Genomic DNA, 13,727 nt, shown 5'->3' on the forward strand with positions numbered 1-13,727 from the left:
GTAGACATTCCCTTCTCCAGGAGATCTTCCCAACTCAGGGATGGAAGCCAGGTCTCCTGCCTTACAGGCAGGCTCTTTACTGTCTGAGCTGCCAGGGAAGGGAGAGTTGACATAATTTAAAATGTCAAAGAAATTTTTCCAAAGTGATTATCTCCCAAAGATTTTTTTTAATTGTTATTGAAATGCTGTTGCTTTACAATGTTGTATGAGTGTCTGCTGTACAGCATAGTGGATCAGCTATGACTATAGCTCCTTTTTGGGGGTGGGTTTCCTTCCTGTTTAGGTCACAGCGCTGAGAAGAGTTCTCTGTTCTTTGCAATAGGTTCTCATCAGTTCTCTGTTTTATACAGAGTAGTGTTCAGTTCAGTCCAGTCCCTCAGTCGTGTCCGACTCTTTGCGACCCCATGAACCACAGCACGCCAGGCCTCCCTGTCCATCACCAACTCCTGGAGTCTACCCAAACCTATGTCCATCGAATCAGTGATGCCATCCAGCCATCTCATCCTCTGTCATCCCCTTCTCCTCCTGCCTTCAGTCTTTCCCAGCATCATTGTCTTTTCCATTGAGTCAGCTCTTTGCATCAGGTGGCCAAAGTGTTGGAGTTTCAGCTTCAACATCAGTCCTTCCAATGAACACCTAGGACTGATCTCCTTTAGAATGGACTGGTTGGATCTCCTTGCAGTCCAAGGGACTCTCAAGAGTCTTCTCCAACACCACAGTTCAAAAGCATTAATTCTTCGGCCCTCAGCCTTCTTCACAGTCCAACTCTCCCATCCATACATGACTGCTGGAAAAACCATAGTCTTGACTAAATGGACCTTTGTTGGCAAAGTAATGTCTCTGCTTTTTAATATGCTATCTAGGAGAAGGAAATGGCAACCCACTCCAGTATTCTTGCCTGGAGAATCCCAGGGATGGGGGAGCCTGGTGGGCTGCCGTCTGTCTATGGCGTTGCACAGAGTCTGACACGACTAAAGCGACTTAGCAGCAGCAGCAGGTTGATCATAACTTTCCTTCCAAGGAGCAAGCGTCTTTTAATTTCATGGCTGCAGTCACCATCTGCAGTGATTTTGAAACCCCCAAAATAAAGTCTCTCTCTGTTTCCACTGTCTCCCTGCCTATTTCACATGAAGTGGTGGGACCTAGTGGTGTGCGTGAGTGCGTATACGCCAGCCTCAGTCTCCCAGTTCTCCCCACCCCCTTTCCTTCCTTGGTGCCCATATGTTTGTTCTCTCCCATAGATTTTAAAAGGTGCCCTTCTAGACGCTCTATTGTGATATGCATATTTCAAAGCCTGTTCCTGTGACGTTTTCACCTCCGCCTAAGGTGTTTCGGATTGCTCAGGAAATGAGAATAAGAGAGTTAATAGGCTGCAAGATCCATGGTGCCTCCACCCTGTCTGGGACGAGGAGGTGAAGTCCGCAGGGTCCCATGGCTTGTCCCGGGTTCCGTGCGGCCATGGCTGAGGCATGTTGGGGTGTGTATTGCCCCACAACGGTATTTGAAAGCCCTCCATCTATTCTGTTTCTTTGTATATTACTTTAAAAGATAAAGTGCTATGCTTTATGTCAACTTAAACTCACTGTTGGGGTTCCTTGCTTGCCTGTTCGTTTTTTTAGGGGCGGTCAGAGGTGCCCTGCCCCGCCAAGCCTCCCCGGGGAAGGTCCTCCTCCGCGCGACACAGGCTGCCACCTGGTGGCAACTCGAGGGGCTGCAGTGGTAGCACACTAGTTCAGTCGCTTGTGACCCCATGGACTGCAGCACGCCAGGCCTCCCTGTCCTGCACCGTCTCCCGAAGCTTGCTCAGACTCGTGTCCATTGAGTCAGTGATGCCATCCAGCCATCTCATCCTCTGTCACCCCTTCTCCTCCTGCCTTCAATCTTTCCCAGCATCACGGTCTTTTCTAATGAATTGGCTCTTCATATTCAGGTGCCCAAAGTATTGGAGCTTCAGCTTCAGCGTCAGTCCTTCCAGTGAAGATTCAGGGTTGATTTCCTTTAGGTTGGACTGGTTGGATCTCCTTGCAGTCCAAGATACTCTCAAGGGTTTTCTCCAACACCACGGCTCAAAAGCATCAATTCTTCAGTGCTCAGCCTTCCTATGGTCCAACTCTCACATCTGTACATGACTCCTGGAAAAAAATCATAGCACCACTTTTCTTCCTTTAATTGATGTACAGTTGATTTACATTGTTGTGTTAATTTCTGCTGAGCAACAGTGATTCAGTTATACATGCATATTTTTTTTTCAGATTCTTTTCCCTTGTTATTATAAGGTGCTGATATAGGTCCCTGTGCTACACAGTAGATAGTTGTTATCCATTTTGTATATAGTAGTGTGTGTGTATGTTAATCCCAACCTCTGAATTTATTCCTACCCACCACATTTCCGTTTTGGTAACTATAAGCTTGTTTTCTTATTTTTTAAAAAATTTTATTGAAGTGTAGTTGATTTACACTGTTGTGTTAATTTCTGCTGTACAGAAAAGTGATTGTTTTATATATGTATTTTATATATATATATTATATATATATTCTTTTTCATGTTCTTTTCCAAAACTATTGAATGCAGTTTAGTTCTCTACAGTAGGGGCTTCCCAGCTGGCTCACTGGTAAAGAACCTGCCTGCCAGTGCAGGAGACACAGGAGATGTGGGTTCAGTCTCTAGGTTGAGAAGGTCCCCTAGAGGAGGAAATGGCAAAGCACTCCAGTATTCTTGCCTGGAAAATTCCAAGGACAGAGGAGTCTGGTAGACGATAGTCTATAAAGTTGCAAAGAGTAAGACATGACTCAGTTACTCATGAGCAGTGGAAAAATTACAGCCATTGTCTCCACTGCTTTCTCTTGCTTGGAGGCCAAGGTTCAGTTCAGTTCAGTCCAGTCGCTCAGTCATGTCTGACTCTGCGACCCCATGAATCGCAGCACGCCAGGCCTCCATGGCCATCACCAACTCCCAGAGTTCAAGGTTAGTGATAGCCAAAAGTAAAACCCTGCATGGTTGCGCTTTCCAGCCCCTGGAGCCCTGGTCATATCCTCACGTTCTGATCACAGTTACTGTGGTGGGTGAATGAGGCTGGTGCCGTCCGGTCTACACTCGGTTCTGCACGCAGTGTGGAAAAACCTGTCAAATCAACCTGTTCAGATTCAGATCATTCACAAACCACCTTCCTGTGGAAACTGAAAGTTGAAACACCACACAACGGACCTCAGCCAGGCACTGTGAGCTGCCCACGGGCCACCCATGTGGCACCAAGAGTGTCCGCGAGTCCCACAGCACCTAGTATTTGAATCACAAAAGAAGCCAGTGCCTTATCTTCTTGTTCTTTTTCCCCATAAATCCAGATTCTCTGTTTAATGTGTTTCCATATTTAACATGCGTCCATTTTCTCCTCCAGGTTGAAGAGAGACCAGAAAAAGACTTCACTGAAAAGGTAGAAAATTTCTGTAGAGCTTTCTATGATGTCCTGTAGAAACCAGAGGGCCCCCAAATTTATGCGTGAAACTGACCAGAAAATATATTGCTTGATCTTGAGTAAAGAATTTCACCACGGAGTAAAGTGAACTAGTGAGTGACTCCCCAACCAGCATCAACACCTTTGGGGGTCCCTTCCCAGTGCGTGTTTAAATCTTGCAGAACAGTGAAGGAATTCAATCATGGGCCCAGGCGTGGAGCTCACAGTTAATCCAGACAAACCTCCAGCATTCATGAGGCCCCTTGAGATGAGGCCCCTTTCTTTGTGGCTCGCCATAAACTCAGCAAAGATTTTCCAATTTGGAGATTGACTGCAAGTGAAGGAACCATCCTGGTAGACTGAGAAGCTGTTCTGCTTTTGGTTGAAATCCCATTTGCTCTTTGCCACGTCGCAGGGGTCTCGTAGCCTGCCCGGCCTGTCTGCAGCCACGCTGGCCTCCCTGGGTGGGACTTCCTCTCGGAGGGGCAGTGGGGACACCTCCATCTCCATTGACACCGAGGCTTCCATCCGGGAGATCAAGGTAAGGCTCTCTGCTTAACACGTGAGCCAGAGAAACCATTTCTGGAAAGCGGTCTTGAAGTAAAACAAGAGCGAGTTTGTAAATTCCCAGCTCTTTCTTCTCGGTTAGGTCTTCCCTGGCTCCCCTAAGCTCTGTGTCCCAGTAACAGCAGGGTCCAACCCAGTTCTGGTATCCTGCAGGGAGCCGCCCCTGAATTTCCTGCCCCAGCGGCGCTCACCTGCGCTGGGATTCCTCAGCTCCCCGGGTACAGCTGGGTGGGAGCCGTACCACGCCGCCCAGAGGCGCTCAGCCCCCTCTGCACGCAGGGCAGGCGCAGACACTCTGTCTTCAGCGCTGGAACATGCTGGTCACACTGAGTCCTCATCACTCCCAGGGGCCCCACCCTGCCCTTGGAGCGCCCGCGCCCTCTGCCTGCAACACGCCCTCCCTGCCCCACTGTAACTGGCTTCCAGTCGGCCCTGGCACGGCATTTTAGCGTTTTTTCCTGCTCCCACTGGAATGTGTACACTGTTCTCTATTACATCTCAACATGGAGTGTGTGACAGAGAAATGGCTTCTGCTTGTCAGAGCACCTGGGGAAGCCCCGTCTGGACAGGAGGCCGGGCCGAGGGAAGGCTGAGCCACCAGACCTCGTGTCCCCGGAGAGAGAGCCAAGGCCAGTGAGGTGCTTCCAGGTCAGGCTTGGCCTCGTTTATGGACACGCTCTCTAGTAATGAAAGCTGGCTGCGAGAGAACCAGCCACCCCTGCTGCTGTCTGAACTGCGGGGTGTCATTTGCCAGGGAGCCCAGAGCATTGAGGCCGGCAGGGGACCAGCTTCTCTGCAGACCCCTTCCATCTCCCCTGCTTTCTAGAAGTTTCCAATCACTCTTCCTGAAACGTCCTCACCCTTGAACCACCCCTCATTGGCCTCCTGCAGCCTGGGGCTTCCTTCCCTGCCCTGAGGCAGCGTTTGCTGCAGTCACACTCTGTGCTTGGCTCGTGAGCCTCATCCCCTTGATCAACAAGGATTCACTGAGATTCCAGCTCATACCGGACACCAACCCCCAGGAATGTGGGGGTGGACCAGGCAGGAAGGCAGAGACCTGGTGCTCCATAAGGACTGGGGCAAGGCTGTGCTGGTTTCCATCTTCAGTATCTTGCTCTGTGTGTAGCACAGAGTAGATCTCAAAAGAGCTTGAATGAACTGTTAAACGTGAGCAAATTAACTTGTTCCATTCTCAGAAGCTCATTTGCCTGTTTTATAAATTTGCGTCAAAATATATGAAGACATCTACGTCTGATAAAGTTGCATAACATTATATGAGGCACATGGAAATTTTCATCTTTGTAGTATTGAAATTCATCTTACTTTTCTTTTAATACTTAAAAAGATGAAGAGAAGATTGCTGCTAAGACTACCCAACTAAGGGAGCTGCCTCTCCTGCTCTGTGGTCTCTGTCCTTTTTTTTTTCCCCCTTTGACATCATTTGCCTTTTTTGCCATTTCCCCCAGGAACTCAATGAGTTAAAGGACCAGATTCAGGATGTAGAAGGCAAATACATGCAGGGATTGAAAGAGATGAAGGTACCAGCTTACAGAAGTGTGGGCTTATGGAATTAACCCAACTTAACTGTGAAAACCCTCCAGAAAGCCTTCAGATTGCGTGCTTGCTCTGAAGGGGCTCCAGACTGCAGACCTCAAGGTGGCGGCAGTGCTGGAAGCCTGGGTGTGTGTGTTCCTCGTTTACCCAAAAGCAGCTTTTAGGCCAAGACTGAAAATCGTAACTCACTAGAAAAACTTACTAACTCGTTTTCCTGATGCATGTCCTTTACTCACTGTCCTCCCACCCGAGTTAAAACCACCTTCTCATTTCCCACAGAAGTGTACGCTCCATGACACACTTCCAACGCACCTAGAGAAGGATTTGGGGTTTTCTCCACTTATATACAGACCTTACATAACAAACACTGCTTCATCTTAATTTGCTTCTCAAAACACCTGATGTCTCCCAGGAAGAAAGTTTGGGTGCTGTACTTTTTGAAACACACAAATTATTTGCATCCTGAGCCATTTTACTAATGGAAGCAATGTCTGAATATGTATCATCTTGAATTTGTTTGAGTAAATACCCGGTACTTTTAGAAGGTGGAGTTACTGTGTTGTGCCAACAGGAAATTGAGTTGCCAGGCTCCCTGAAGGTGAGGTAGGGAGTCAGGGGCTGTTCTCTGACTTCACTGGGCAATGAGAGAGGGTAAATCTGTGCCTTCCTTTTCAACACCCAGGAAAGTACCCCTGAGACAGTCTGAGTTCAGTATCCCAGGGGGGCCAAACCACATGACTTATCACTTGCTTGTTTGTGACCTCTCTTTGTGTGTGTGCTCTAAGTCGCTTCAGTTATGTCCAACTCTTTGTGACCCGTGGACTGTAGCATGCCAGGCTCCTCTGTCGACAGGATTCTGCAGGCAAGAATACTAGAGTGGGTTGCCAGGCCCTCCTCCAGGGGATCTTCCCGACCCAGGGATCGAACCCACATCTCAGTATGTCTCCTGCGTTACAGGCAGGCTGTTTACCACTAGCATCCCCTGGGAAGCCCTGTGACCTCTCTGTAGGGTGGGAATTAAGATTCTGGCTTTCAGCTCCTGGTGGGGCTGAGAGGGGAGCTAGGGAAGCAGCCCAGGGATCACAGGCCCCACCCAGAGGTGCCCGCCTTTCTGCAGCTCAGGGTCCTTTGCTGCCCTCTGTTCTCCTGGGGTCGCTTTCCCCTGATCTGTGTTCCGGGACCCACACGCTGCCCCTGTGCCCTGCCCTGCCAGGGTGTGAGCGTGTTTATTTTGGAGGCTCTTTCCTTCATTGTCGTTTCAAAGGAACGGTGTTTGCCTTTCCAGGACCTGCCCAGGGAGGCCTGAGGAGCTTGTTGAGTTTTCCTCTGCGTTGCAGGTGTGAAATTGCCCTTAAGCCTCTCCTGGTTTCTCAGTCGCCATGGGGACAGTGGGTAGCTGGTGGCAGGGGTTTTCTCGCCCCTCCCACCTCACACTGGAGCTGTCCCAGGTGCTGATCACGTGTCTGGAGTGGTCACGTCAGGCGCCTGTTGAACAGCCCAGCCCAGTTCAGAACCCACAGCTGGACTCTGCTGCCTCTGTGACCAGCGCCCTTTCCACCTGGGGTCCCCCTTGTCCTAAGGACTGTAAATTACTTTCATCTCTAGACACAGTTAATAACTAATTTTCCAAGCCTTGAGAATTTGAGCAAATTAAAAGGAGGACTTTCTGGGCAATCAAAACTTGCTGTGTTTCTTCTTCTGATTCATTTGCTCTAAGAAATAAAATGTAAATTTAGAGCTGAGCTTTTGGGGTGTTGCTAAAAATGCTGAACTGATCCGTGTTTTTGTTTTCTTTATTTAATTTCAAAACCTGACCTGGTTTCTGCAGGACTCACTAGCAGAAGTTGAGGAGAAATATAAGAAGGCTATGGTTTCCAACGCTCAGCTAGACAATGAGAAGACGAACTTCATGTACCAGGTCGACACGCTAAAGGACATGCTGCTGGAGCTGGAAGAGCAGCTGGCCGAGTCCAGGAGGCAGTACGAGGAGAAGAGCAAAGTACGTGCCCCCCGTGCAGGGAAGAGTGACTGTGTGTGTGTAAATGGTGTGTGTGAGGGGGGGAGCATACACATAAGTGATACACACAAGGATGGGAGAATGTATATGTGTGTCCATGTATATGTATAGTGAAAGTCACTCAGTCGTGTCCGACTCTTTGCGACCCCATGGACTATATACAGTCCCTGGAATTCTCCAGGCCAGAATACTGGAGTGGGTAGCCTTTCCCTTCTCCAATACATATGTATACACACACACACATAAATATAAGGCTTTCTGAGTGGCTCAATGGTAAAGAATCTGCCTGCAATGCAGGAGATGGGAGTTGGATCCCTGGATCAGGAAGATGCCCTGGAGAAGGGAATGAATGGCAACCCACTCCAGTACTCTTGCCTGGGAAATCCCATGGACAGAGGAGCCTGGAAGGCTACAGTCCATGGGGTCCCAAGGATTTGGACATGACTTAGCGACTAAACAACAGCAAGAATATATATACATATATTTGGCATATATAAGGATGGTAGAATATATATAAATGATACATGTGAGGATACAGTATATATGTAAATGGTCCATGTAATGATGGGAGAATATATACACACACATATATATATGGTGTAGTAATTATGGTAGAATATATGCATATCGGACATGACTGAGCGACTGAACCAAACTGAACTGATGGTATTAATATATATAAGGATGGGAGAATATATATATGATATATGTAAGAATTGGAGAATATATATATATGGAATATTTAAGAATCAAAAGATATATGTGTGTACATATATATATTTGGTATATAGTATGAATCTACATATATATACTTTATATATGTATATATACATGTTTATGTATATATTTGTGTGTATATAGCTTTTTAAAAAACAGTCATTCTCTACTTTCCCTGGAAGCCCAAACATCTAAAAATAAGAATACCATGCTCTTTGCTGAGGTACTTGATATATTGATATGCAAAATTTCAATATGTAAACTAGAAACAATTTTACTAGGAGGAGACTTGTGTTTTTTGCATGTAAGGTAAAATCATAACCGTGGAAAAAACCTGCCTCCAAAAGACCCAGAATGCTTGAATGAGGCATAATTAGATGCTTCAAGATTTTCCTGTTAATATTTATTTCTGGATTTTTATTTTGTTATCTCAACACCAGAGAGAAATAGTTGCAAGTATCAAGGATTTTAAGGAAATTATATTCACTAATTTTCTGCTGATTGGAAAAAAAAACACAGGTACTCCATTTAAGAATTAAACACCTTCATCAATCTCAAAAAAGAGGAGAATCTTATTTGGGCTTTCATTAAGAGGCACTGGAGTTAATGAGTTAATTTATGACATCAACAAAAGGCATAAGCATGCGTGGAAATTAATGACAACAGGTTGACTTGGTTAAGGCCAAACATAATTGTTCTTTGTGAGACAGAGAACATGAATACTTGTTTTTCATATTTTAAAGAATTAGTTGATTTCTCAAATCCTAGAGTATTGACCAGCTTCTAAGAATTGCTAAGATAAATAGAAAATCTAGTTTGTGAGTGTCATTATCTTTTTTTCTAACTGGTTATATCCTCTAAAGGGCTTCCCCAGTGGCTCAGCTATAAAGAATCCATCTGCCAATGCAGGAGATATGGGTTCAATCCCTGGGTCGGGAAGTTCCCCTGCAGAAGGAAATGGCAACCCACTCCAGTACTCTTGCCTGGAAAATCTCGTGGACAGAGGAGCCTGGTGGGCTACAGTCCATAGGGTTGCAAAAGCTTCAGACCTGACTTTGCAACAAAATAACAAAAAAAAATATCCTCTAAATCCAGGAGTTAAACCCAAGGTGCCCTTAACAGCTCCAAGGTCTCTTTATTTCACTGCTGTGGTTGAGTTAGAAGCTGAAGAAGAATTTTGCCTATGAAGTCCCTGATAACTGAATGCTGAAATGAAGGAGAAACTTTTCATGAGACCTGATGTCATGATAGCTTTCTTTGAAACTGATTGACAATTTAGGAACAGAGAGCATATTCTGAACCCCACTCAGGCAGACAAGTACTTAACACATTCCAAACACTCCTAGCATGCCCTCACTTAGGCATTGGGAAGTAGACCAAGAGACCCCAAATCTAATTCCAGAGAAGTGGAGTGACCCTGGAACATTGCCCCAAAGTGGGGATCACAAACCAAGCAAAACCCAACAGACAGGTCCTTGTCATGGTTTGGAGGGTCCAGTCACCCCCGAACTCCAGAAAATGAGTGTGCTCAGGATGCCACAGTGAGCTAAGGTCCAGTCCCTTCTAGAATAGCCAGGCAACACATCTAGGGAAGGTGTCCCCTGCTGTCCCTGAAATCCTGGGAAACACCATGGACAGAGGAGCCTGCCGGGTCCATGGGGCTGCGAGAGTTGGACACTCAGCTGGTTGGGTACCAGACCATCATCAGGGACTGTGCTGCTCTACTGGGCTGAGCAGAAGACACAAGAGCCATAGTGCCTGGGTGTGGGGGTGCGTTTCATACAGGCGAGAGTCGGATTGGGGGAATGGCTTTATGTTGACAAGTGCTTTATGTCCCCTTGCCCCTATTTTGTCTCTAGGGTACAGAGCTGGCTATCTATTGTTAGTGAGATAAACTTGCCAAAGTAGACCACATTTACCCCCTTTTTATCCCAAAGAGTATTCACTGGCATATTTCAAAATCAGGGGTAATTTTATTATCTATTGTTGTTTGGTCAAACAATAAGTTTTGTTAGACTCTTTAGTGACCCCATGGACTGCAGCACGCCAGGCTTCCCTGTCCTTCACAATCTCCCAGAGTTTGCTCACACTCCTGTCCATTGCGTCTGTGATGCCATCCAACCATCTCATCCTCTGTCACCTTCTTCTCCTCCTGCCTTCAGTCTTTCTCAGCATCAGGGTCTTTTCCATCAGAGTCTTTTTGGCTCTTTGCATCAGGGGGCCAAAGTATTGGAGCTTCAGCTTCGGCATCCAATACTCGGGGTTTGTTCCCTTTAGGATTGACTAAGGGACTCCTTAGTCAATGGGTTTGATCTCCTTTCAGCCAAGGGACCCTCAAGAGTCTTCTCCTGCACCATACTTTGAAAGCATCAATTCTTTGGCGCTCAGCTTTCTATATGGTCCACCTCTCACATTTGTATGTGACCGCTGGAGAAACCAGAGCTTTGATTTTTGGGACTTTGTTGGCAAAGTGATGCCTCTGCTTTTTAATATGTTGTCTAGGTTTATCATAGCTTTTCTTCCAAGGAACAAGCATTCTTTTAATTTGTTGGCTGCAGTCACCATCTGCACTGATTTTTATTTTTATCATCAGCCTTTTACAAATTTAATTGTCAGTCTTTTGCAATGGTGCCTCCTCCAGGTCTTCAGCCCAGACAACCCTGTGGACTTCAGCAGACACCCTGGAGAGGGACCCCTTCCAGGGCACTGCTTGCCTTAAAGAAATCAGGAGACGCTGTCAGTTCCATCAGCTCCTCAGGTTAATTTTACAGTAAATCGTAGGGGTGTCTCCTAGAAAATCCAGAGAAATGGGCTCCTGTCATTAAAAAAGCCTTGAAAGCTGTGTTGACATAGTAGCAGGTGAAAGTCAATCATAAAAATATGAACTAGAGGGACAGAAAAATGTGATTCCGCTGCAACTTGAATGTTCCTCTCCTCTTTTACAGGAATTTGAAAGGGAAAAGCATGCCCACAGTATACTCCAGTTTCAGTTTGCTGAAGTGAAAGAGGCCCTGAAGCAAAGAGAAGAAATGCTTGAGGTGAGTAGCTTTTCCTTTTTTTCTTTTCTTTCCTTCCTTTTTTTTTTTTTTTTTTTTAACTTGGGAGCATTTTGTTGGTTTACTACTGAAGTTAATCAGTTTTCTTGGACAGTTTTCTTGACTTCAGGTGAATTCTCTTTGCCTGTGTAAGGAGGCAGCTGCTTTTATTAGAGCAGATTCTCTTTTGTTGGTGGTTTTGGGTTTGTTCAGGGATGTGTGGCAGAGAGAATAATGGCCCCCTAAGGTGTCCACGTCCTAATCCCTGGAACTGTAAGTCACAGCAAAGAGGACTTTGCAGATGCGATTGAGGACCTTGCGATGGGAGTCGATCCCGTGTTGTCCAGGTGGCCCCCGTGTGATGCTGGGAGACGTTATAAGAGGGAAGCAGAGTCAAAGGCAGATTAGGAGACGTGACCACGGGGTTGGAGGTCAGAGCCATGTGAGGGAGGGGCCACAAGCCAAACTGTGGGCACCCCTAGGAGCTGAAAGGAAGCGGGGAATAGATTCTGTCCCCGCCCTGCCCCATCCCTGGTCTCCAGCAAAGACCCCAGGCCTGCCCACACCTTGAGGGCACTGCAAGACTTCTGAACTTCCGAGCCCTAGAGCTGTAAGAAAATGAATCTGTGTTGTTCTAAGCCACTGGATGTGTGCTTATTTGTTGCAGTGACAATAGGAAATTAATCCAGGCTTGATATTTTTTTTTTTAATCTTTTTAACTTGATTAGAACTTTCGCACCTGTCAGTGGGGATTTCACTCCGGGTTTTCTTCCTGCACTGGGAGCTGGGGAGCATCCTGAGAACAAACTCGGGACCAGCGACCAGGCCTGTCCGCGCCGCAGAGTGCCTCCCTGTCTAACCCTATGTCTGCTTTCTTTCTGTCTGTCCCTATTCTTCAGGAAATCCGACAGCTACAGCAGAAACAGGCGAGTTGTATCAGGGAGATTTCTGATCTTCAGGAAACAATAGAGTGGAAAGACAGAAAAATAGGGGTAGGACCCCCAAGCCTTTGGCATCTGTGCAAGTGGGCAGTCTGCCCAGCAAACTGAGCACTCTCAGATTCTTTGGTTTCCCAAAAAGGCTTGTTTGAGTTTGCATGCGACCCCCAACATGACACAAAATGAATAAAAGAGAGACTGCATGAACTCACCCAAATGGACGTTAACTCCAAATTGGAAGCTGACTTCCAGCCGGGGAGATTCTCATTTTGTTGACACTCTGGGCCTCCGGCCTGCCTGTGAGCAGCCAGATGCACGAGGTCAGAGGGGTGAGGAAGTGCACCTGGCGAGCCCACGTGGGGCTCAGACCTCTTGGGACGCCCTGTTGGTGTTGCCTGGGCTCCTTCTCAAAGGGCTTTGAGGAAGCTGCAAGGCAGCAGGGACGGTGCCCCTCGAAGCCCCACCTCGGGTCTCCCCGGGGAGGTGTCACCGTCTCCCTCCCCAAGGAAAGAGGCAGTCCATCTGCCTCTTTTCAGCAGTGCTGGGTGGGCAGAGAGGAGCCCACTTAGTTAAGGGACGGCTGTGCTCTGTGATGCCAGACAGCTTCCAGACAACAGCAACTCACACCTCGCGGCTCTGACAACCATCTCTAGCCATTAGAGCAGAGCTCGGCACTTTTCCGTCATGAAGCTGTGCCTTGCCTTCACTCTGATACACTCACCGACACTTACTGAGGACTTTGTGTGCATGTCTGTGTGTGCGCTGTGCTTGCTTCAGGACCACGCTATGCTTATCTGTGACAGCAGACACCGAGAATCAACATACAAAAATAGTCAAATTGCTATTAAATAAAACAGTTGTCCCTGGGGGTTCATAACCACGTCTCCATTTACCCCTCCCTGAAATGGGTGCGTTGCTTCTGTTACTTCTCTGACGATGCTGTGAAACCACAGACTGAGCCAGGAGAGGATGTGAAAAAGAGAGCATCCTTCAAAATACTGATGTCCTTCAGGGAAGCATGCACAGCGACATTTCTTGGCTGGCATAAACTACGTGAAAAGCTTCACACTCGCACTGTGCTTGTGTCTCTAAGCATAGTCTGTTGAATGTCTTGCCGATGTCAGCGTTTTCCGTAGTATTCATAGAAGCCTCCCTCCTAGTCCTGCTTCTGAGGTCATCTGCTCACCTGTGCCTATCTATCTTCTCTCTCTCTGCTCCGCTACACACTCAGGCGTTAGAGAGACAGAAAGAGTTCTTTGATTCCGTAAGGAGTGAACGAGACGATCTTAGAGAAGAAGTAGTCACGCTGAAAGAGGAATTAAAGGTATGAAGCCAAAGTACGGTTTAAAAAGAAAAAAAAGGCAACAGCAGCAGCTCCAAGATTCTCAAGAATGAGTGTGTGTGGACAGTGGTGTTCATTAATTTTATGACGTTGATTTTTGTTCCA

At 46.9% G+C, this 13,727-nt stretch overlaps 1 protein-coding gene across 8 annotated transcripts in view; it reads left to right on the forward strand.

Moving 5' to 3' along the window:
• LRRFIP1 (LRR binding FLII interacting protein 1) overlaps positions 1-13,727 on the forward strand; it is a 159,714-nt gene that overhangs the window by 126,609 nt on the left and 19,378 nt on the right. For 4 of the 8 annotated variants that reach the window (XM_068965716.1, XM_068965717.1, XM_068965711.1 and 1 more), the window contains 4 exons: positions 3,396-3,431; positions 3,868-3,993; positions 7,402-7,572; positions 11,253-11,345. In XM_068965716.1, the coding sequence (XP_068821817.1) occupies positions 3,396-3,431; positions 3,868-3,993; positions 7,402-7,572; positions 11,253-11,345 (426 nt within the window). Of the gene's footprint in view, positions 1-3,395; positions 3,432-3,867; positions 3,994-5,485; positions 5,558-7,401; positions 7,573-11,252; positions 11,346-13,727 lie in introns of all 8 variants that reach the window. The other 4 variants (XM_068965715.1, XM_068965710.1, XM_068965709.1 and 1 more) reach the window with 2 other exon arrangements.

This window comes from Capricornis sumatraensis, chromosome 2 (assembly GCF_032405125.1).
Source record: "Capricornis sumatraensis isolate serow.1 chromosome 2, serow.2, whole genome shotgun sequence".
Classification (NCBI taxonomy): Eukaryota; Metazoa; Chordata; class Mammalia; order Artiodactyla; family Bovidae; genus Capricornis; species Capricornis sumatraensis.